The following is a 25,129-nucleotide window of genomic DNA, read 5'->3' on the forward strand; positions in this document are numbered from 1 at the left end:
TGCCCACCCCCCTCACGCTGCTCCTGTACCCACTCCGGAGGTGATGGGGTGGGAGCCCCCGGCAGCCCCCTCCTAAGCGCTGTTGTCTCTCCGCGCCAGGTCCTGCATCCTCAGTGAGGTGTCCACGCGGTCCCGCTCTAAGCTACCTTCGGGAAAGAACGTCCTCCTACTGGGTGAGCAAAGCATCCTGATCCCTTCTCCTTCCCTGCCGCACGCTGCCTTGCTCATTCACCAGCTCTTGGGTGTCTGGGGCTTCTCTTGTTTAGTGCTCGAAGCGGGGGGGGGGGTGAGGGGTGTGATGGTGGAAAGGTGCTAGCTTAACCCTCTCACTTCTTCCCTTGCATGTTTTTCCTTCATTTTGGATATCCAGCATCCAGAGATGCTTTAGATAACCCCCTCATCGTACGTACCTCGCCATAACACCCTTACTATCCTCCCCCCACCCTAGTTCCTTAGGTAGAGATGGCTTGGAAGGCTGGTTTTTATTGTCTTTCTTCCCTGATGACTGTTGAGTTCAGGGTGCATGCGGGTCCTTCAACCTGTTTCGAGACCTCCCCCGTTCGTGCAGCCGGTGCTGCTTGCTGGTCCTTATGGTGTGTCATGCGGACACGAAAATCGCTTCCGTGGCCCCAGCGGTGTCAATGACGGATGCTGCCTGTTGGCCGGAGGGCGGGGTAGGCTGTATGGGCGTGTTGGCTGTGTCCTGCCCACACGCACCGAGCCTGTCAGCAGCAATATCATCAGCAAGTTGTGCGGCAGCAGCAGCGGCGTCGTTTGCTGCTGCTGGCTTTCATTGTGTTCTCTTATCTCCACCCCGTGCATTAGTCCAACCTCGCGTTTGGCGAGGGTTAGGAGTTACAGAATGGGACTTTGGTAGGGTGATAATGAGAGACAGGTCTTTTTAGTGCTGGGGGGGAAGAGGAAAAATGATTATGTCAAGCAAAATCAAAAACTTTGTGGAGGAGTGAGAGAAACGGGTGCTCTCAAGTGTGTCTTAATTGCTATTATATATATGTCTGAAAGACTAGTAAATGATGCTGTCAGTAGACAATTCAATGAATCTGAGTGGATGGATTTGTCAACTAGCTGCCTCTTCCCTCCTTTGTCAGCCTTCCTGTCCCCAGCAAGGACTATGCATTGTTAGTATTTGGAAACGTGGTTGAAGCCCAGTAAAGATATTCACGTGGACCCTGAGCACACTATGATTCTGTGTAGTCTTGTGGTTTGTGCTTTCTTGAGGTTTTTCAAGTTAGGGTTTTTTTCTTCCATAGTCCTAAAGCAATCACTGTGACTCTCTTCTTCCAGTTGTGATAAGCTGAGTGACTTAAAACTGACCATGATGAAGACGACTCGGCAAGGATGGTTTAGTGAATCTGTTGCAACACTTACTAGCTTTTAATTTGTTGGCCTTTATGTTACATGATTAAATAGGATATTGAGATTGCAAGTTCTGTTGGTATTAAAGAAAGGAAAGATTTCATAATCATTGACAGCTTTTTATGTGATATTTTGAAATTAACTTGGATGATTGTCCTTCTTGAAGTTGGAAGATTCTTCTTCAGACTGTGATCCTTGTCAAGAAGGTTACACTCTTGTTCTTCCTCTCTCTCTGAATCAGGCAATCCTCAGTACTCAGTAACTTGCGACCATGCTTCTTTCAGAACCAGAGGGGGCACCATTGAATGTTTCTAAATGCTCATTTAGTTTGTGATGTTTAATTTTTTGTATAGAATTTTTCTTTTTACCTGTTTATATAGATTATAGGATTATATCCTTTTTATATAGATTTGTTCCTGTTTATATAGATTATAAGATTATTTCCTTTAACACTTTTCTTTTTTGACTGATGCATTTTTTTTTAAAAGATGGGCAGATTTGTAGAAGAAATTCTAGTTCTTTTTTAGGAATCATGTTTTCTAGAAGGTCACGGTCCAAATGGGGGGAAAAAAGTGTTTGGCCTGTATTTAGGAAAAAGAGCATCAGATCTGAGGACTGGCCAGTAAGGACCATGGCCATCTTCTTTATGAAGATACCTAATCCATGTATTACACTTTTCTGCTCACTTGCAAGTCCTGGTGCTGCTACTGAATCACACTGGCACAGGAAAAGGAGAGCTCTTACGTACTCTGTTGAACAGATTCAGTATGTGAAGTTCTGTCTCTTCAGGTTCTTGAGGTGTGTTTTCAACTTCTCTGTTATCTCACATCTCTGCTGTTTTTAAGCTCTGTTCCTTTAGTTTTGTGCTACCTTTTGTTGTTAATATAGATCATTTTTTGCCATGACTGTTTTCCGTTTCATTGGTTTTTGAATACTTTTAGGCAGGAGCTGTAAAACTGACCAGGGTCTCGATGGTTTTCACTGGCTTTGTGGTAGGCAAATATTTGCAGTATAAACAGTTATATTGGTCAAAACTCCGCAGCTGAAGCAGGAGATGTAGTGATAAATGAATGCTTATTTTCAATACAAACTGCATTAAACAAAGAAAATCCCCTAGGCCTTCAACACACCTTGCCACCACCACCTGCCCAAAACCAAACCCCACAGAAAGACCAACGAGAAAAACCCATCACTTGGTGTTCTTTTGTTTGCTAGGACAAGTTTTCTGATTTGCCTACAGAATTTATATATTTCAAACCCTGCATATACTCATAGGCCCAGTTGTTCTGGGAACCTGGCTGTGTCTGGCATGCTAATTCTGTTATTTCAGTCTTTATTTTTACCTGTGTTAACAACTCATTTTTAAGAACCTGGAAAGCAGTTCAAGACATCACAGATATAACTGATGGAAACTGGAATGCCAAATGTTAATCTCTAGATATGGCACATAGTTTTGTGAAGTGAAGGCTAACATCTAATCCTGGTAATTCTCTGCTCAAAATCAGCTCCAAAAATTAATTAACTTACAGTTCTACTTCTCCAAATTGTTTCACTTACAGATATTTTTTTCAATACTATTTTTGTGTGAAGACTTTAAACTTTGATTGGCACCATATGTAGCTTAAAAGGATTTTCCTGTTCTTGTATGAACAAATAATAAAAATGCAAGTGTTCCTAATTTTTCTGTAAGGCAGGGATGCTCTGATTCCTGGGTAGGTCTTCACAGTGACCATAGCTACCTCATTTTGTAAACAATACCAGCAAAAACTGTCAGATGTCCCTGCTTTCTTAAGGAAATAAGGTGCTCTCAGTGACATTTCTAGCTATTTTTTGCAGATAGCCAAAGGACTGTGGTTTTCTTCTTGTTGCTGGGTTGGGTTTGGTTTTCTCTTTTTTTTCTCCCCTGGACTGTCTCCTCTTCTCACTTGTGTAACAAAGGTAGCTGATCAGAGGAGATGCTTTTTGTTGAGCTTCATGGGAAAACTGGTGTTTATAACTGGAACCTCTCTTGTTCATTCACTTGCTGGCCTATCTGAACCAACAAGTAGAATAGAGGGAGCAGCTGAGAAGTCATCATTGCAGGCTATGGATGGAATCCATCGTGCTTGGATGCAGACACTCAAGCTAGTCATTTATGCAATAAACTGCAGCATGCATTCAAGCAGTGATGGTCAAAGTCATTCCAGGCTGCACAAGAAAACAGCCTCCTAGCTTGCAAGTGGACTCAGTAGTTGCTTTCTATCTGGCTCTGTTTTTTATCCACTCCTCTCTCTGAAGCATAGTCGATTCTTGGCCTGCAATTCTAATGATGTCAAACCATGTGATGACACATGTACACCTGACTTCAAGTGTCTGTATTGCACACTTGCGCTTCTGCTGAATCACCAACATTTTGGTTTTATTCATGTATTTTACCCCCCTTGACGGTAAAGGCTTTGAGTATAGAGGGCAGTGAGCATTCAACTGCCTTGTGTCCATGTTTTCTCTTTGCCCTAGACATCTCATTCTTCAGGGCCAGGCCTGTTTATTTGAATCTTTGAGCTCTGTGCCTGTCCAGTGGCTGTCAGGGTGCTTGAGAAGAAGTTTCCACAGTCTACAGATAATTTACAGGTACACTTTTCTGTGTGTACATGTATTGGGAATAGCTGTTACTGTAGAAAGTGGTGCATCTTGAAGGGCAGTTTTAGCTTGCTGCTTTCTTTTAGTGGGCCCATGGAATATAGTGAACTTCAAAATTAAGTTCTGATACACCATGAAAGCATATAAAATCAATATGAAAGCTGCTTGCTTAAGTTTGTACTCAAGACTAGGAAAAGTAATTTTCCTCTTTATTTTTTCCAATTCATACAGCTGAAAGTTTTGCTGTGATCATTTAGTCATTACAGCTGATGAAATACTGTCTGTTGATACTGTTGATATTGTTCATCTCAACTGTTCCTTAATTCTCTAGTACTGCAGAAGTTGTCAGGTAGGTTCTTCTCCTCTTCTTGCTACTTCTTCGCCTTCTACACGGTATGAAATGCTTCCAAATGAAGCCAAGCTCTATTTCAATCAGCAGAGTTATGCTGTTAAAGTGTCAATTGTTTTGATGGGGCATTGACCTAGATAAAATCCTAATTGCTTGTTTTGCGGTTACATTTGTGTAGAACTAAGTAGCACTTCTTCACAGTGTCCTTCCTGCTGGAATACCTTCCCCAAAAGCCAGAGTTACATGGATGTTGTGTAGTAAAACTTACTTAGAATAGTTCTTGAATTGCATTTACTTTAATTTGCCTCTGCTTTGCCAGAGGTGCTGCTGCTTACTGGATATATCTCTGAAATAGCTCTAAGGGTGAGGAACAATTAAGGAATTCCTTAATTGTGCTTCTGAGTTCTCCAGTCAGGTTAGTGGCCGGAGTACCAATAAAGATGTCCCTTTAATAGCAACACAGGACTATTCTATTTTGGTAGTGAACCTGGACAAACTACACTGGATCACTTACTGCTGTGTAAAAGGAGAAGGCTTGCATTAGAGATGTATGCTGTTCATATTCTCTGCAACATTTGGTTTTCTCTGACTCTGAGTTTCTCCAAGCATAGGTAACACTGTTACTGCTGTACCTGTTTCCACAGCCAGCCTGTGTATTCTTGTGGTGCAGGACTTGACAGAAGGCATGCTGGAACAGATGTTTACAATGTGCTTTCTGTCATGTTGTAACGCAGAAGTGTAATTAAGGTGCTCCTTGGAAAAGTTATTTAATCTTTCAGTGTCACAAAAATACCAAATGAATCACATGTGAGGGCAAAGACTTACCTGGTGAAATAAAACAAACTTAGAGGAAGAGAAATTTTTTTGTCCAATGAATAAATCATAATTTAATGACAAGTTATGTGAGGATTTGATATGACCTACTTATTGTGAACTTCCATGTTGTTTGGAGGGATTCTGGAGAAGGATCGCATCAGCATAATTAATTTTGTTCTTCAGTTCTCTGAAAGCAAACTATATTTGGCTTACTCTGATTATTTGGGTTTTGTTCAGCAAAAGGCAGTCTTCAATTAGTATAGTATGTGTAAACAAGTCTCTTCCACTAATATGTGGCTGAGTAGAGGCAGTTATTAACTTGTGAGAAGTATTTTATCTTCAAAATAACTATAGTACACATGCATTTGGTTCTGGTAGGAAGAAGGCTGTTACATTTCCACTCTGCTGCATTAGGATTCAGACCTTCTACGTGGTGTAGAATAGAGATTGCTCTGTGATTCCGGGAAAGCAGAATCATGTCCGTCCTGGAGGTAACACAATGATCACTCTTTCGTATACAGACTTCTTTGAGAAGTAAGAAATGTTTTGGTTTAAGACAAGTGAAAATCTACTTGTTTTCATTTTCTAAACTGAAAGAAATGTGAAATAGCTTGAGTAGTAAATATTCTTAATTTTAAAGTGTTCAGTTGGAAGTTTAGCAAAGTTCTGTAATAGAGAACCTAACTTGTCTCTAATGTGATAGTTCATGGTTGAACAATTCAAGTAGCAGTTCATAGATAAGTGCCTGCTTGCCTGCATTCACAGAAGGCAATTCATCCACCTCATCGCACCTTCCCATCTATGGGCACCCGTTCTGCTAGATTCAGCATTGTAGCAGAACATCCAGTGATACTCCATTTTCTGGCTCAATAGACATACTGTTTTGCCTGGAGTAGTGAAAAGGGAGGAGGCTGGGCAAGCTTTTATATTACAGCTTCAGATATCTTTGAGGGCAGTAACAAGAAAGATGTCATCAAACTGTTTTGTAGACAGAGCAGAACCTTGGACAGAGAAGCTTTGATGAGCACAGCCTCAAACATGAGCTCCTCAGAAAGGTGAATTGTAGCAGCATGAGGACAACAATGAAACAGCTTTTATTCAGTCAAGTGTAAGACTTTCCATTTTGTTAACAAGATGGTGAAATACTGTGTGTAAGCAGATTGGTGTGGCTTTGTTTCAGCTGCTTCCTAGCCTGACTTTTCTGCAAAATTTAATCTGTTGCCCCTTTTTTACTTGTCTTCTGCTTTGTTGTATAGCACTGCTTGCTAGAAGCATCACATCTGTTTCCTCACTGTAGTATTAATGTGTAAGTGCAATTTGATGTAATGGAGAATTTTAGTTCTTTGGGATTTACTATGGAAGAGGAGGACCTTTTATGTTACTTGCGAAAGAAGTATTCAAGATCTTGTATTTGCAACAATCTACTTGATTTTTATTCTACTTTGCTATTCTGTATCGAGAACCGTGTGTAAGAAATGCTTTGCACTGTAAGATAATGTACAGAAGTCAGTTGTTAATCTGATTGTCACACAGTTAGAAATAAAGAAGCAGCCAGAGGATTTTCCATCTCAATTTTAGAGGAAGCAGGAGGAGGAGGAGGGTGACTCTTTTTGAAGGTGCATGAAGCTCTGTTTTATATATTGCTTCAGTAGCACTTAAAAATAATTATGTTTCATAATTTTCATATGCAATGATGTTCAAATCTGAGGAATATGAATCACAGAATCATTAGGGTTAGAAGAGATCTCTGGAGATCATCTAGTCCAACCCCCTTGCCAAGGCAGGGCCACCCAGAGCAGAGGCATACTGCCAGCTCATAGTCAACTTGTCATCCACCAGTACTCCCAGGTCCTTCTTGGCTGAACCACTCTCTAGTAGGTCATCCCCTAACCTGTACTTGTACTGACACTGTACCTGTACTGGGGTTCTTCCTCCCCAGGTGCAGTACCCTATACTTGCCCTTGTTGAATCTCGTTAGGTTTCTCTCTGCCCAGTTCTCCAGCCTATCAAGGTCCTGCTGAATGGCAGCACAGCCTTCAGGTGTATCAGCTGTAACAAGGATACCAATACATTTACAGCTATCACAATTTCAAAAGCTATATGCAACACGCTAAAAATGGAAAGTAGAGGTGGATGGAACCTCAAGTCTTTGCATGTTCTCCCGGCCAAGGCAGTCATCTTTTCCTAATTTTTTGAGACTTGTGTGGGCAAAAAGGAGGAAATCCTTATGTTGTGTAGGATGGTCCTGGTTTTGCTTTCTGACAGCTTTTTCCAGAATATTGACTCTAACATGGCTTACATTTGTTGAGAACTCTGGATCTGTGGAATGGTGCATGTTTGGTTAGGCAGCTATCTTGCACCCTTGGAAGTGAGCTGTTCTATTTGTATATTAGCTGTTTTATGCATTGCTAACTTGTTTTGGACCACCTGTTGGTATAGTTTCTGACCCTTCTCTCCACAGATCTCTTGGTTTACCTTATATAATCTACAAACTATAATATTATTTTCATATACCTGAATAATTAATGAAAGTAGTACAAACATCAGTGATGTGTCATTCTGGCTTTCTAGTGAATGATGAGCATTGATTTTGGCATGCAGTAACTTGTATGATACAGTTATGTCTGTCAGTGATCCACCTACCTGTTCTTGGTGTCTTGAAATGGGTGGATATTTGCTAAAGAGAAGGGAGGAGAGAATCTTCTGCACAGAACAGATTATATATAAGTAATTCTGTGATGGATGGCTGAAATGACTACTGTGTGTGCATATGTGTCCAAAGGTACTAATTTTATGTCAAATCAACTTGTCTTATGCTGTAATGATAATTTCTTTCTGTGTAGGGTCTGAACATAATTACTGGGAAACTTGAAGAGGGAAAATAAAATTCCAGCTCTTAATTTGCCATACGATATTAACAGTATTGAACTTCGGTTCACTTCAGGCATTTAGAAATGGTGGGCTGGGGAGGAAATCTCATCACACACAGCCATGATAAGTAAGGAAGGGCCTTGCTGGATGTTAGCATGAACACTTTTGGACAATGAAGTTGCACATATATTAGCATTCAGTTTAAGTATGTTTTAGTTTAGACTGCTGAAGTGTATGTATCTTTTGTCATGTTTACAACTTACCATAACCATAGATGTTTCTTAAACTTTTAAGTTGCAGCCACTTTTGTTAAGAAGCTCCATCCCTGGCAGTGTTCAAGGCGAGGTTGGACAGAGCCTTGGGCGACATGATCGAGTGTGAGGTGTCCCTGCCTATGGCAGGGGGTTGGAACTGGGTTATCTTAAGGTCCTTTACAACCCAAACCATTCTGTGATTCTATGAACCTCACAGAAGATGCTAAACTTGCCCAACACAAACAGTTGTGATCTTTACTGCTACCTATGTGAAACAAACTGGTATGCAAGAGAACTTAGCTAGCAAAGTCAGCTGTTCTGAGAAACTAGGAAAGCTGTTAAGTGCAACTCTTTTAAAGGAATAACAAATTTAGTTTTGTCTTACCTTTTGAGCTTTCTGCTGGCACAAATTAACTGAAGCCGTCTGTTTAAAAAGGTAAAATAAAACAATGAATCATACAGAAATTGTTGGCAAAAGTAACAGCAACTTCAGCAGCACAACATGTCAGTGCAGCAGCTCTTAATAAAGTCTCACAGTTATTTGTAGATGGAAAATTTAAAAAGCTTGGATAAGTACTTGGGTGAGGGCAGATGATGAATTGTAATTAATCTCTTGTGATGAAGCTTGAACTCTTCGCTGCTTGGGCAGAATTGTTATTTAAGAGAATATTATCACAAGAAGAGGAAGAGTTTGATGTACAAATAGAAAATAGCTGTGTTTTCCAATGCTTATTAAAAATTTGCTATAGGTTTAATGTAGTTAAGGAACTACCAAACAAACTCTTAAATGTTGAAAAAGTTAAACTGATACAACTTCATGTAACATTTTCACTTAACTTCGCTATACTTAACCAGATCATAACCTTCAGTTCTGGTCTTACGTTTTCTTTCTCTCTTAAAAAAAAAATAATTTTTTTTAAAAGGGGAGGAGCAAAATAACCCAAACCCTTTTCATTCCATTGAGTAAGATCCTCTGGGTTACATAGAGTGAATGGTCTTATGCTTTCTGACAGCTTCTACACTACTAGTGAAATCTGAAAATAAGGCTGAACTCTAAACTGGAGACTTCATGTGATAATCTTGGGAATGAAATGTTGGGTAAATTCAAAATCGGTCCATGACCGTATCATTTTTTCTGCTCTCTTCTGTGCTTGTATCTGTAGTTTTTCTAATGTAGATATAATGTCTATAAGATCATGGTCAGTTTTCTTTAAAGGGAAACCTTCATTACAGTTAGCAGTGGAAATTACTGTCCTTGAACTCTTCTCTTTGTTATGTAGTTAAAAGCAAGTGTTTATACTCCCCTGGGTAGGAGAGACTTGGGAAAAATGTTCTGTTTGACATAAAACTGATAAGGTGCTTCTAACTTATGTGTGAGTTCCAACAATTTTCTAATGTCTGTTATGTATCCATCATACCGCCAAATTCAAGTGGCAATACCCCTCTTAATGTCCAAATTCAGCTTGGTTATTCTTTCAAACTGGAAAATTGCATGTGGAGTTTTCCAGCTCTGGGACATATGGTTAAAAATGGAAGTTATTAGAGAAGAGTGTCTGGCAATAGTTCAGGTGTTTACACTGTGCACATTCTGTAGGGCTTAATGGTTATCCCAGTTCCCTTTGGAGGGGAGAGAATAGGAGCGAGTGGATCCGAATTGCAGGCTTGTCACAGTGTGTGGACCCAGACACACAGGTACTGGAAGGCAAGGGGCCTACTATTTGTCACCACTTTGTAAGGTTTCTCTAGACCTGTAATGGAGAAAAGATTCAAAGAAACCAACCCTTAAAAGCTAAGGAAACAGATTTGCTTTACTTAGCCTGGTGGTATGCGCTGTTTGATGGGAAACAGTTCCAAATCTTACTTTTCTGATTCTAAGATGAGCTTACTGTGGCTTGAACTCTACTTTAGAAAGACTTTGCTAGCACTTTGATTGCAGTTGAAAGACTGTAATTGTTTGAGGTGTTTACTCCTTAAAGTATCTGTTTAAAGATACATTTAAGAGCCTAATTCAGATAGGATAGTTAGTAGCAAAATTGTATTTATCAGTAATTACAAGATTTGAAGCTTAGGCTTGTGCTCTGAGCAGATGGCTGAGTTGGGCAAAGCCCACTAAATTTCAAAGCTTTAATGAGCTCAGTTACCTTCTTAGTATATGGCTTCCTTCTTGCCCCAGGTATTTTTCAATATGTAACTATGATTAAAGATTGAGTGGTATCTAACTTCTGTCTCTCCAGGTGAAGATGGAGCAGGTAAAACTAGCTTAATAGGAAAAATTCAAGGAATAGAGGAATACAAAAAAGGAAGAGGATTGGAGTATTTGTATTTAAATGTGCATGATGAAGATCGAGATGGTAAGTTTTTATTTCTAATAATGTCTTAAACCAATTCAAAAGCAAAATCAGGAGTGTAATACTTGGAATGACAGTGGGATGTTTTTCTTTATAACTTGTAAGAGTCCAGTATTTTTTGTATCATGAGGAAGTTTCTTAGTGTAATTCCTTTAGTATATACCATGAATGACTACTTAAGTGGTAGAAGAGGAGAGGAGCCAGTCAAAAGAAAAGGCTGGGCGGGGGGGGGAAACCCACCAGGGTAAAGCAGTCTTAGCTGCAGTATTCTGGATAGATGCGCATTCCTCAGCCCTAGAGGAAAAGGTGCTCTTACTTTGCATCTCAAATATTGTAGCAAGTGTTCCAATTTTTGAATATACAGAGAAGCTTTTGTCTTGGTGGTATGAGAATCTGCAAGGCTTTGTATCATGACTTGATAGGTAGGAAAATGTGCACAGTGCTAAAGGAGATTTAAAAAACGAACAACAAAAGACCCCCAAACCACCAACCTAAAAATTTGGAGGAAGGGGAAGTAAGTAGTAGCTGTATTTTAACTGGTTTGAGTTTGCTTATGGCTAGAAGGTAAAAAAAGATGTTTAAGATCCGGCCTCAAAATGCCTGCAGTTATGGGATGGATAATTAGTGCTTATATATGGGGAAACACAGGAAGGAGTATGACCAGGTGCTGTAGAGGTGCAGTGAATTATCTAGATGGCAATACTTAGTGGGCTGTGCATAAGGACATACTGGGAGCTGTGGGGAAAAATGGGAGCTCTTGTCTAGACTGTATGAGCAAATACAGATACAAGGAGAAGCAGATGTTGGACCTTTCCAGACTTCCATGTCTGACTGTTGGTCTCAAAGATGATTTGACCAGGGTTAAGAGGATTAGGCGTTTGATCTAAATGTTTTCCTCAGAACTTCTGTAATCAATAACAAAAAGTTTCCTGAAGGCAAAATGTAATTATGTTAAGCTCTCTAATTCTGAACCATCAGCTCCTCATTTACTGCAGAAGTGTTTCTGAATATTGTAATATGATGTTTGGGGAGAAAAAAAAGCAGTGGAATGGTCTATCTGTATGGTCACTGTCCTTTTGCAAATCTGAAAAAATAACTTTATCTGTTAAGTCCATCTAAATGATGAAAAACTTGCAGTTCTGCTCCAGTTTTCTGAAGGGCCAAGGTACAATCTGTACTTCAAGAGCTCTATAGGCGTATCACATTGAAGTTTTGAAGGGGAGATGGCAGTCCTTGAACTGAGCAGACCAAGGGCTGAGAAGGGGTGACTGAATTCACCCAATTTCCCCCCGTCTAAGTTGCATCTTGAAGAAACCTTTTCCCTCTCTAAAATGGTGAACGTGAATTTTGGAAATGTTGAATGCTGTCTCTGGATTCTCACAGAGAATATATTTAAGATCTTCAGTTACCAGCCATTAAACATCAGGGTCTGGAAGACAAGGAGCTTGTCCCCAAAAGCTGCAGTTTGCTGTGGTGTTATGCATTGTAATTGATGAATGAAACAAGTCAGCTGCTTTCTTCTTTATATTTTACATGTCTGAAGAAGATTTAATAGATGTTATGTAGTGGACTATTTCCAGTAAGGCTTATAAAATGTTTTTCCTTTTTTTGTAGACCAAACAAGATGTAATGTATGGATTTTAGATGGTGACTTGTATCACAAAGGTCTTCTTAAATTTGCAGTGGAGGCAAGCTCTCTAAAGGACACTCTAATTATGTTGGTAGTAGACATGTCTAGGCCTTGGACTGCACTGGATTCTTTACAAAAATGGGCAAGTGTTGTAAGAGAACATATTGACAAGTTAAAAATTCCTCCTGAAGAAATGAAAGAAATGGAACAAAAGTGTGAGTATTCTGCAAATATGCAGGAATCCATTTAATCAAATATGCTTAATGCTTTCTGCACCATTTAATTTCTCCATTACAGTTGTTTTCATGCTTTGGAAATGGTACATGAAATTAGGAGTTATCAAGCAAGTCAAGCTTCAGATAAGTCTCAATATGTGAGTGATAGTGGTATTTCTTTCTAATAGAAGTACCTTAATTTACAGGGGGGAAAGCTTTCAGAATGAACACAGCTGATTGTACGTTCTTGCTCCTTACAGATTTTTCTCGATAAAATTCTCAAGGGAAAAACCAACTCCTTAGATTTCAATTTATGCATTTTTTTTAAAGGCAAATCACTGCATCAGCTTCTTAACTGTTCCTGTAATTAGTCAGTCTAGAGAATCTGAGACCTGTTCTCTACCTACCAAAAGCGTAACTGTTGGGAGGATTCACGACATTATGGTAATGTCTGGGCCCTTTCTATTTGAAGAGTTTTATCATTGTTATTACTGACAGTAATGCAGCTGTAACTTTGTTTTGGCATGGATATGATATAGCTCTTTGTTTTCTTAGTTTTAAACATGCAGAACACAAAGATTTTGCAGGATTCCTTAAGCTATGTGACTGAACTCACTAACATCATAATTCCACATTACGTTTAGGCAGCCTCTGTATCTCCCTGAGGGTACTAAAATGTGAGTGTTTCCTGCTCATCTCTCAGTGAATCACTACAAGGAAAAGTGTTTGAGAAAGCCATGTGTTAAGATCGAATAGCACAATTAAACTGTGTGTGTAAGTCTGAAGTTGCTCTCTGGAACTGTAATAAGCAACTGACTGCCAGTTTGCTAAATAGCTTTTTTCAGCAGTGGAATTTGTAGCTCTGCTGTGGTAAAGTAGTCCATGAGGTGGCAGATGTAGATACTCTGGGGGGAGTTTGTTTATTCTGTTGAGAGAGATTCTTCTAAGGGAAGTATCATCCCTGAGAATCAGATTTTCCACAAGAAGAACTTGTGTAAGAGGGACAAGCTGAGCTCTTCTGGGTGTGGGTTTTGGTTCTGTTTGGTTTTGTTTCCAGGGGGTGGTGTTAGTATATGCATATTGAACACCTCCCAAACAGTTTCAAGGTAGGATTTTACTGGATGAAAGTAGTAAGGATGCAGCATTTCTGTTACCAAAAATGTGTAGCTGAGAGTTTTGCTTCTTTACTGCCTGAGTGAAGAGAATAGTGAAATTCTAAAAAATCCAGAAAATGTGATTGAGTCAAGAAAAACAGCTATTCATTAAAAGTTTTATCTGCTCTGTTGTTCTTTTATCATCTGCTCTAATTCATATAGATACTGATGGTATGCGTGTTGGGTATAACAGAAGCTCTGGACACAATCCAGATATGACTGGAAACTGCTTTTGTTTTGAACCTCCTGTAATGTGGCTTCATGCATTGCTAGGCAGGCAGCAGCCTGACATTGCAAAGAGGAGGCAGGAGGAATCTTGCTTGCCTGACTTCTGGCTACATGGTCCTACCATGCTCCTGAGAGGCTCCTGTGAGCTGACTTAATGTGCAGACAGGACTGAAATCTACTGAGGGTTTGTGTGTGTAGTTTTCTGGAGGTGTGCTGCTGTCTTCCAGTTCTAGCAACTTCACTTAAAAACAGACCCTGTGAGGACTAAGACTGGTATGGGAAGGCGTTAGGGGATACATAGCAGCTGGGTGTGAAGGCTTGGAATAGCTTTTCGTGTTACAGAATTCTTCTGTGCCTAACAACACCATGTAGTCTGGTCACTTTAATTGTGTTTCTAAGAAAGCTTCTAGCACTGGACTAGTGTGATTTTTTTTTTTTTATCTCAGCATGTAGTTTTCCCAAAGCAGACATGATGCTGTGTAGGAAAGGCTCCCTAGAGTGGCTGGCATATCTTGGTGAGAGCTCTGTGTTTAAAACATGGTTAATTTGGGAGGCTCTTGGAACTCTTGAGGCCAGACTGAAATAGCAGCATTCCCTGAATAAGAGCCTGAGTTGACTGTGCAAGTAGAAATGATAATCAGTGCATGTGCTTTTTGTTACTGTAAACTCAAAGGTCTGTGGAAAACTTGAATAATTTTGGCCTAATACATCTTTTCCTCTAAGGTGCCGAAATAAGTCTTGTTCTGGTAAACCAACTAATGCTTTGCTAGGTATGAACTTGCAGGGTTTCAGTCAATTTAGTGAAGGTGTAGCAGTGGATAACGTAAATCAGGACAAAGCAGTAAGAATGTACTGGAGTATTTAGCTGCTCCTGGGCATGATGCAGCTGAATTGTCTTGCTGCCTGATTTAATTTTTTTTTTTTATTTTTTTTTTTTTTTTTTTTTTTTTTTTGCTGAATTGGGATGTGCCACTCATGGAAAAGTGATGAGTAGTAGGGTTTGGTAGAATGCCATTTCTGTTCTGTGAAATGGGACATGTGCTGTGAAACATACAGACATTTTATGCCTCATATTACATCCCTGACTGTAAGAATAGTAAGTGACCATGTGATTAGAGTTTTGGGTGTATGCAACTGGAACCTGAGAGGAGCACCACACTTGTGAACTTTATCTTTTTTTCTAATTCTTGTTATACTCTGACTTGCCCTCCTTGCTAAATTTTAGGTAGCATTTGATCTATTGTAAAAGCATACAAAATATTTCATATGGTATGAAGTGATTATAAAGCTAGTTAATAACTAACATTTGTGTATTCTATTCTTTTTACTTATTACTACTGTAGATTCACTGCACAGAGAGAGGGAAGTGTGGAGAAGGGGGTTTAGGTAAAACTTCATGTACAGAAGCAGCTAAGCAGTATATGTTAGTTCTAACAAACCATTCCATTAATTTTGCCAAGAAAAATAGAAGGAAACATATCAAACAATAATAGCAACTGCTAAGTGGTTCTGCAGTGATAAAATAAAAATGGTTTAATGCTGTCTTTATGGATACTCTTACTTGGTCGTGTTCCTCTAGCTGCCCATCAAGCAGATCTTAGACTTACTTGTCTTGTGCGCTGCATAAGTGAACAAATAGTCAGTACTTGGTGCATGCTCAACTTTTAATATAAAGAAGTAGAAGTACTATACAATCAACAGTGCTAGAGCTCAATGGCAGTGAAAATCACTGTTGAATAATCAAGTAGCTGATCTGTTAATGTAACTTTTTTTACTTTCAGTGGTAAGAGACTTCCAGGAATATATAGAACCAGGCGAGGATTTTCCAGCTTCTCCACAGAGAAGAAATACTTCATTACAGGAAGACAAAGATGACAGTGTGATTTTACCCCTTGGTGCAGATACACTAACATGTAACTTAGGCATTCCAGTAGTAGTAGTTTGTACAAAGGTTTGTTTCACATCTCAGGTTTTTTGCTTATTTTATTTAAGCGACTTTGTCAGCTGTGGGTTTGGGGTGGGAAGCACATGGTTATTTTCCCCTCTGAATACCTTGCATAAGAATTCTTTAAAAATGTTGAATGTTGGTTATCTTCTGGAAGCCCCCACTGCATGGCATTTTGGGATTAGTTTTTCCTTTAGTTCTACCAGGTTTCAAGGAATTGAGAAACACCTCAGACCTGGTTTTGCTCACAGAAGTGAGCTGGGCAGTCAGCAGCTGGGATTCCCCTTGATCTCCTCTGTCCCTGGGACTCTGCAAATAGTGGTTTGGTAGTTTTTTTTAATATTTCAGATCTTTTTCTGAAAATTAATGTATTTGAGGGTTCTGGTTAGTAAAGTGCTGCTCTGTTAACTTTCCTCAGTTCTCAGGATGTTTCTGTGATCTGTTGGTTTCTGTTAGATATGTATATATTCTTAGCCATACCTTTAGATTGTTTCATTGGCTTGTTTGTTTTTTCCCATCCCAGTTCTCACTAGCATTAAGCATACTGCATCTGCAGCCTCTGCTGGCCCGCAGTGAAAGAATAAACCTTTTGATGCATATGGTGTTCCTTCACTGGAACACAAACCCTCTCATTTGACAAGCATCTATTTCTCATCTGCAAATTCTCTGTCATTCACCCTTTTTTTTGTGCTTCCACATTTCTTGCTTTTGCCTCCCTTTGCAAAAGGCTGGTTAGTAACTGGGTAAAAAATAAACACTATATCCTGTAATTCCACAATGTGTAAAAATACATTCGATAGAAAATGGTGGTGTCATTCAGTGGGTCAGTCTTCAACGCAGACTTTTGAGTTATTGCATTATGGGGAGTGAATAAAAAATGGCAATCACTTGACCTCCCAAGTTAGTGCTTATCACATATATATTATATATACTATTAAAAAAAAAAAAGTTGCAAGTATGCTTCTAAACTATCTTAGCAGGTTTTGGGTGTTTTTTCTGCACCACCCACCCCACTCCATCCCCCTTGCCCAGCTGTGAACTGGAGGTGTAGCAGCACTGCTATTTCAACAGGTAACTTAAAATGGCGTGTTAATTTTATGTGTATTTTGATAGTGTGATGCCATCAGCGTTCTGGAAAAAGAACATGACTACAGAGATGAACACTTCGACTTCATTCAATCACATATCAGACGGTTTTGCTTACAGTGTATCCTTTAACATGTCATAAAGGTGATAATGACTCAACTGTGACAAGTTCAAAAGAATATTTGCACCTGGACCAAAATAGAATGCAACTTCTTTACTGTGGCTAGCAGTCTGCTTCAGCTACACCTACAGGCAATGTTGAATTCAACTTTTCTAGGGGTTTTTTAAAGAGCTGCAAGAGTCTAGTATGTCCCCTTACCAGGAATTTCTTTCTTTGCCTTCATTTCCATATTTAGCAGTCAGTTTGCAAATCAGCACATATTCACTGCCAAGCTCCCTAAAATAACAAAAGATAGTTCATTTAAGTATGATCTTGCTTCAGATGCAAATAAGGCATGTTATTCGTTTTGACCCAAATATGCAGCCTCTTCAGTGTTCAGTAATTGCACAAGATAAGGTGATAAGGGAAGGAAAGAAGTGTGAAGTGCTATAGGAAAGATCCACTGGCTTCTCTGTGTCGCTACAGAGACATTCCACATAAATAGTAATAGCGCAACAACAGCTTTTAAACTTCTTTAAACAAAATGTATAAAATTCTGTTGAGTGTTGTTTTGTCAGCAAGACATACTGAGATCTACATTTGTAGGTGCTGGGAACACACATACATCGTGTCATCATCATTTGTGCTGTGGTAAAGGGAAGTTTAAATGCTGTTGGAGAGACTGGAATTAACAGATGGACAAGTTAGCTCAAGAACCTGAGGACAAGGTTGAGCACCATGATAGCACTTCCTTCAAAGGGCTTCAAAGAGCTAATTTTTCAAACTGGAATTAGGGATAATTGTGATAGGTCTCGTGGGTGGAGGAAGAATGCAGAATGTTAGTAGGAATTAGTCTCTGTGGTGGTATATGCCATGTACAACTTGGAATTCTATACTAAACATCACTGAATGGGAATCAGATCCCACTGTATAACTTGCTTCTAGAATCCCAGGTAGGGAAGTGGAAGATCTTTGGCATTCTTGAAGCTGTATTAATGCTTCATTAACACTGTAGTGTCCCTGTTGCAGGATCAGCTAATGACAAGATATAAGGATATGGCATGAACATTGTTCTTCACTAAAAGCTGAAGACAGTTTTGCAGTCATCATGGTGAAACTCTTGGCATTATGGGCTTTGAAAGTGAGAAGAGCCTATACTTTGCTCTAAAAGCAATAACTGAGTTGGCCTAAAACAAATGCAGAAGATTTAAATTACTAGGTAGCCTATTTCAAAAATTAAGTGTTGGGAGTTGTTTGACCTATTCGTTTTTTGTAGTCTCCCTCTAAATTCTACAAAGTAAATAACCTTTAAACTAGCAAAAAAGGGGTCACTTCAGTATCTCTTACTAGCCACTAAACTGAGTTTTCTTTAACAAGTTTATTCAGATGGGGCAGCACTTATTTACACTTCAGTAAAGGAGAACAAAAACATTGATTTAGTGTATAAATACATAGTCCAGAAGTTGTATGGATTTCCTTTCAATGTTCCAGCTGTTGTTGTGGAAAAAGACGCAGTATTTATGTAAGTTACCTGCATTATTATATCTGTGTGACTACGGAATGTATCTTTGCAAGGTTGTGAAACACCAGTTAGAACCCTTTTTGTTTCTGCTTTCTGATGTTCTGTAACATTCTCATGAGTTGGAGTCTGGTGAGCATCAGTGGATTGAGGTTACAAATACTCACTGCCCCAGAGAGAAATGTTAAACCCAGAGATTCCGCCTTTCTGTGTTATGGTGAACCAGTCCCTGACAAGCTGTAGAGGCCATTATTAGCAGGCACAGGAAAGCAGGAGTTACGAGAACTTTCCTGGCTTTCAGTTCTGTGCAGTTCAGGATTGCACCCAAGAGCAACCTGAGGTAACAGTAGAATTTAAAGCCAAATAATCCTTCATCTAGTCCTGCAGGTTGGGATAATGACAAGAAGATAGGAATATTGCACGAGAACTTTCAAACACTAAAAGCAGATGACAATTTTGAGGATATCATAACAAAACCACCGGTCAGAAAGGTAAATTGAGATGTTTTGGCATTCAGCTTCTTATCTATTTATTTACCTGACAGTTTTTTGACTGTTTCTCTTTCTTTGGGACTTTGCTTCCAGTTTATCATAAGGGTGTGATGAACTGTGGGGAGGGGGGGGAGTGCTTCCTTATTTTGTCTTTTTGTTTTATTTTTTTATTTTCTTTAATTATCAAAAAATCATGTATTTTTGTTGTGTGTAGCTCTTCTCCAACTTACGCCATTGTGTTGGTTTGGTGGTTTCTGCCACCATTACATTGTACAAGATGACAAATATACCTGTTTTGCTTTTAATACATATTTTGTATTAAACAGTGTCATTTAACTTGGATCAGGTTGAGTTAGTATTTTTTAAGTACGCTCCACTTTGCTCTGAGTTGCTCATAACATCATAATGCTTCCTGTTTCTGTTGGAGTATTTAAAATAAAAAACCTTGAGGCAGTGTAAAATGAAAAATGAACACGAGAAAACAGGTTCTACAGATTCAGTATATTTTCTCTCTCACTATTTAACAAAAGGCTTTGGCCAAACTACCTGAAAACACATGTGAGGTTGTAGAACAAAATGCTAGCAGCAGTGGACCGCAAGTGTACAGAAGCTACTGAAGGCATATATTTCTATGGCTTTTTCTAACAAAGCTAAGATTTTGGGACTTATCATCTTTCCAAGTATGAATTATTTTAGCTGAGAAAGCTAATGCTGTGTACTTTCTGCAGCCTTTAGGGGAAAAGTCAGGACATACACAGTAGGGTGTTAAAGAAGTGTCCAAGGAAAATATAACTGACAAGGTTTCTTCGCATGCTTATACACTTCAGGCCTGGATTATAAACTTTGATATTGATGTTTGCTGTGCTCTTTTTGGCAGTTTTTGTGGTGAGCTTATTTGGAGAGAGCGTGCTTGTGATTTGATGCATAGAATTGGGATCTGAGATGTCTTTGCCCAGTTCACCAGTTCATTAGACTGGTATATGAAGAGCCACTATTGCCACAGTTATCTATAAAATAATACCAAGGGATGGGGAGGCTCTTAAAGGAGAAGTGAGCATGCTGCAGAGGGTGGGATCTGTGGATGTTTCTTACTGATCCCAAGACCCCTGAATGTGCCGTGTAAGCATTTACTTTGTTCCTCTTTCATTGAACAATTTAATTAACTTTTTAGTGGGCCTTTCTACAAGTACATCTGGAGACTTACGCCTGCCAGGTCAAAGGAGTTAATGATACTTCTATTCACTCCTAATTAACTGAGCTTAAATGGAATAATGAGGTAGCAGTCTTAAATACAGAAAATGTGGTCTGCAGTAAATGTATTTCACACATTTGCTTCATTAATGAATGCCTTGGTTGTGTTCACCAGGGGGTATCAAAGGAAATAAATGTCTGTCTTTTAGTTAAAATGATGTTAATGTTTTTGTATTGCAGTTTGTTCATGAAAAAGAAATCGTAGCAGAAGATGATCAAGTGTTTCTTATGAAGCAGCAGGTAACTTTTTGTCTGTAAAACAAGTATGCAGTGTTTTACTTAACAGTGTTCTCAATAGAAATTTGAGGTTGTATTCTTAGTCATGATAATCTCTAACACTACATGGGTTTGTTTGGTTTTTTGCAGTCACAGTTGGCGAAACAACCACCTACTGCTGCAGGAAGGCCAGTGGTTAGTAATAAAAACTTAAATATCATCACATGAACATGATTCACTTTCATATATACAGAGGGTTGCTTGTTTTAATTGCACTATCAAATATTCTTCAATCTAATTTTATTAAACTACATAGTATTTAAAGTTTACATTGTACACTGCTCTACAATAATGCTTCCTCACAGCTAGTCATGACAGCTTGTATTGACAGCAAGGGCTACATGTCATGGCTTTACCTTTCATGTTAGAATGTATTTAAGCAGTTAGTTGACTCCCCTTTCTGTCCCAAGAGTGTGCCAGGGAGGAAACTATGTTGGCTGAATTGTCTTGGTGAGTTTTGTATCCTAAATTTGGCACTATTTCTCTAGAAATATTAAGACTTTAGCATAAAATTAAGGTCAAATGAAAACTATGACATCATCAACATTTAAAATACTAACAAAATAACTAAAAAGCAACACAAGTTTAATGGAAAATATGTGATCTTACAATGGTAGCTTCATCTTTTTAGATGAACTGCAAACATGACTTGCTGTCCTGGAAGTAACGAGCAATGTTTTTTCTCCTTGGCTGCGTTTAGTCCTTCCCACAGTATTGGTGGTATGTGGTGACTTCCCAAGAACTTTGGTGTAGTTCCTCTATGATCTAATTGTGCCATTGTCATTACGGTCAGAGGCACTACTGGGTAACAGATTGGAGTTCAAGCTTCTCATTGGGATAAAATGAAAAGCTTCACTAGTGCTTTAGTTGCATTAAAGTTAATATTTTTAAGTTACATGATCATACACCATCAGCAAAACGGAATCCTATGTCCCTTCAGTTGTATGGGATACTATAATACTAAAACAAAAAAAGATTAGGAACTGTGAGAAATAACTGAAGGCTTCATTTCACATATACTCTGTAGAAGACTGATCTTTGGAAATGTTTATTTTTTTTGCATAGGATGCCTCTCCAAGAGTCCCTGGTGGATCTCCTAGGACACCAAATAGATCCGTAACATCAAACGTTGCCAGTGTTACACCTATCCCTACTGGGTCAAAAAAAATTGATCCCAATATGAAAGGTACCTTTTCTTATGAGGGCACAAATGCAGTCAGGGAATTAAAATAGCTGCTTTGCCTGCTTCTTTAATGTGCTTATTTAGATTAATACACTAAAATCAGTGTTTACTTAGAAAATCTCTTTTGTCTTGTGTTTGTTTTTTCCTCCCTCCCCTTGTAGCTGGAGCTACTAGTGAAGGAGTCCTGGCCAACTTCTTCAATAGTCTCCTAAGCAAGAAAACTGGTTCTCCTGGTGGCCCTGGTGGTGTTGGTGGCAGTCCAGGAGGAGGTGGCACTGGAGGCGCTGGCAGCAACTTGCCACCATCAGCAAAAAAGTCAGGTATGATTAATGATAGAAGATCAACTCAATCTAAATTGCGAGTGGTGGATCATTCCTATTAGTATAGTTTCTCAGAAGTATGAACACTATTTAACTGAATGTTTTATCGGATATGGGGTTTCATTTTGATTTCACAGCAGTTTAGTGTTGCCTTCTCATGGCACTCTGAGAATCAGAGAAGAACTTTTCATGTAAGCTCATGTACGCGTTCAGTGCTTTAAGCATGAATTATGTCCACACAAGTTCTTCATTTTTGCCTTTGATCCCCACCATCCCAATAGCGTGCATTATGCTGTAAGCCACTTTCAATATTATTCAGCTATACTGGGACTGAAATTCAAGTTGATTTTTTTTTTAACAATACTGTAAACATTAAAATAATTTTAAATTTTCATAGAATGATCTAGCTGTGATGTGATGAAGGCTTTGAGTATGTTGACAGTCTATAAAAATACATATTTTCTGTTGATAGCCTTTTTTTATATGATGTGATTAATAATTAGTGTTAATCTAAAAGTGCCTGATAGTGAGTGCTCTAATGCTGAACGCAAGACTACTCTGGTGCTTCTTGCTATTCCAGATTAAAATGTTTCTGTATTACTTAAGAACATACCTATACAGACACCTTCCCTATCCACTTCCCCAGAGGGTAGCAGTGCTGCACCTAGGTGAGAACACTGGTGTTCCACTGGTACTTGGCGTTAGTGCTTACTTTGATGCAGTAAGAGAAAACACTTTCCACTAACATTTTGTGTAGACTGACCCTGATAATTTTTTTACGTGTGTGCACTTCCCCTTTTTAAATGGAAAACTCAGCTGGGTGAGCAAAGTTTGAGCACTCCTGAAACTGCTGCAGGCCAAGGCTGCAGCGCTGGTCTGAACTGCATGTGGAGATTGTTCACACAAGTGCTGCTGACGCAGAGAGCTCCCACTGCAGAATCAGCGCAGGTGGAGGCAGTGCTCCAGGAACATGTTGTGTTCAGAACCTTGGCAGGAACCTCCGGAGCAGAAGTAAACTATTAAGGAGCAAAAACGTTCTCAGACATTTCCTAACATGCAGCAAATTAAGGGTTAGGGTGTAGCCGGTTTATGTCACAAAGGATTAGGTTTTCAAGGAATTGTCATAAGTTTGGCTTAGATGTGGCCTCTTCACCTGCTTTAGTATGTACTGTCTTTTGTTTAGTGTCATCCATACCACTCGCTCTTCAAATCTGAAAATTGGCTGTTAAGACAATAGTTTGAGATTTGAGAATTACTTTTCCCCTCAGCAGCTATGGGAAAATTCTCTGCTGGAATATTAGCTGCTTTGATTCTGATACAGTATTAGCTTTCATTAAAGGATTTGAAGAGCAGCATAGTACATGAACAGGATAGTTCCTGTTAATTTGCATCTTCAGAAAGGATGTTGGGACCCTGCTAAAACTCCATGTGGGTCAGAATTGTCCTTCACAGCCTGAGATACTGTGCACACATGTTATGGCATTAGACTCTTCATATTCTGCATTGCCTTTTTCCATATTGTCTTCTCCATTCTTGTGGTAGAACATGGCAGGATAGAAACCTAGACTGGAGAGTAAGAGTTAAAATAGTGGGGGGCAGCAGAGAGATGGTGTGTGTTAAGCTTAGATCGATCGGGTCTAAGAGTGACTGCAGAAATGTCTGTGCCATTCCAAGTCGGGGGAAGGAAGTGGGTGGGGAGAGAAAGGGGTTTGCCACCTGCAGGTCTATGTGCACCCATGAGCAGCAGTGTCAGGTCTGTGCTGGCCACATACACCAAATTGATTTCACTAGTCTGGAGTGAAACCGCTGATTTACATTTGGAATTATTTAAAACACATGATGGAGGAAACTGGGTAGGAGTACTCATAACTGCTAGCCTTAGTAGACTTCTGTGGTTTATACTTTAACTCTTCATATACTGACAATTCATATATAATTACAGAAGTTTCTTTGAGAAGTCGGAAATGCAGAAGGGTGTGACTTTCTCGCTACTGTTTCCTTTGTTTCTTTTGGGTTTTGGCCTTATACCTTTACTTTGCACTGAAAGCGTGCAGTAATGACATTTAGGATTTGCCTAATTTGAGAACTAAAGATACTATAGGCTTTCCCAAAACTGTTTCATAAACATGACTGGATGATGTGGGTTTATTCTGTAGGTCAGAAGCCAGTTTTAACAGATGTTCAGGCAGAATTGGACAGAATTTCACGAAAACCTGAAATGGTCTCTCCTACGACACCTACATCTCCCACAGAAGGTGAAGCATCTTGAAGACACCAAATAAAACCAATTGTTGAGTTTTCTGGGATAATTCAAACTTGCCTCTGCCTCTTCCTTCAGTGACTGGAACTAAAGAACTGAAATATCTTTCAGAACACAGCTGATGTCTGTCTTTCTTTTATATGTGTTGCCCAACTTTACAAAAGGGAGCTGTACAGCTGGGAGACGGTTATCACGTCACGTAGGAGTACTGTCCACAGTGCAAGAATAGTAACATGATTTTCTTCTGGGTTTTGTTGAAAAGTCAGCATAATTCTGTAAAATTGCAAGTATGTCCACCGAGGTGATAGGGGCTGCTTAGAGCAGGAAAACCCATGCACACCACAGGCACTTAATTTATGTTGATTTCTCAACCTTTTAGGCAAGTTTAAGACTACCTAAATAGATTAACCTCTACTTGAGAGAACAGCTACTGGGTTTTGGAAGAGAAAACTAATTGCACGAAGCTGTAACAACGCCACTTTCCAGTTATACTTGAGCACTTCATATGGAGTATGGCTTAAAAAAATCTGTCTGATCTCCACTGAGATTTACACTGCATTCAAAAACCCATGCAGAAACTGATTCAGATATAAGACTAAATTAGTGGCCAGGGGTTTTTTTCTCTTTGATTAATTTCAGACACTGAATAAAAGATGTATAAAGAAAAAGCAGAGGTTAAATGTACAGATTATCAGTATCCAGATTTGTCTATATATATATTCCTCAGCCTTAATGTCCCCCACTATGTCTCCCACAATAGTTATGGTTTAAAATTGGTCATCAAAACTGTAATCAGTTAATAAAGTATTCTCTGCATTCAAATTTAACTAACTTTCA

The 25,129-nt window shown here is 39.2% G+C and overlaps 1 protein-coding gene across 1 annotated transcript; it reads left to right on the forward strand.

The window, feature by feature from the left end:
* Positions 1 to 99: 99 nt before the first annotated feature.
* DYNC1LI1 (dynein, cytoplasmic 1, light intermediate chain 1) lies at positions 100 to 25,129 on the forward strand (the record flags this gene model as incomplete). Its single annotated transcript, XM_010017386.1, has 12 exons — positions 100 to 173; positions 10,521 to 10,637; positions 12,249 to 12,479; positions 15,643 to 15,812; positions 16,920 to 17,013; positions 18,379 to 18,514; positions 18,891 to 19,002; positions 20,434 to 20,493; positions 20,620 to 20,664; positions 21,595 to 21,715; positions 21,874 to 22,032; positions 24,189 to 25,129. Coding segments are annotated over 12 exons (1,432 nt in total), but the record flags the coding sequence as incomplete, so codon positions are not given.

Source organism: Nestor notabilis, unplaced genomic scaffold, assembly GCF_000696875.1.
Source record: "Nestor notabilis isolate BGI_N333 unplaced genomic scaffold, ASM69687v1 scaffold21216, whole genome shotgun sequence".
Classification (NCBI taxonomy): Eukaryota; Metazoa; Chordata; class Aves; order Psittaciformes; family Psittacidae; genus Nestor; species Nestor notabilis.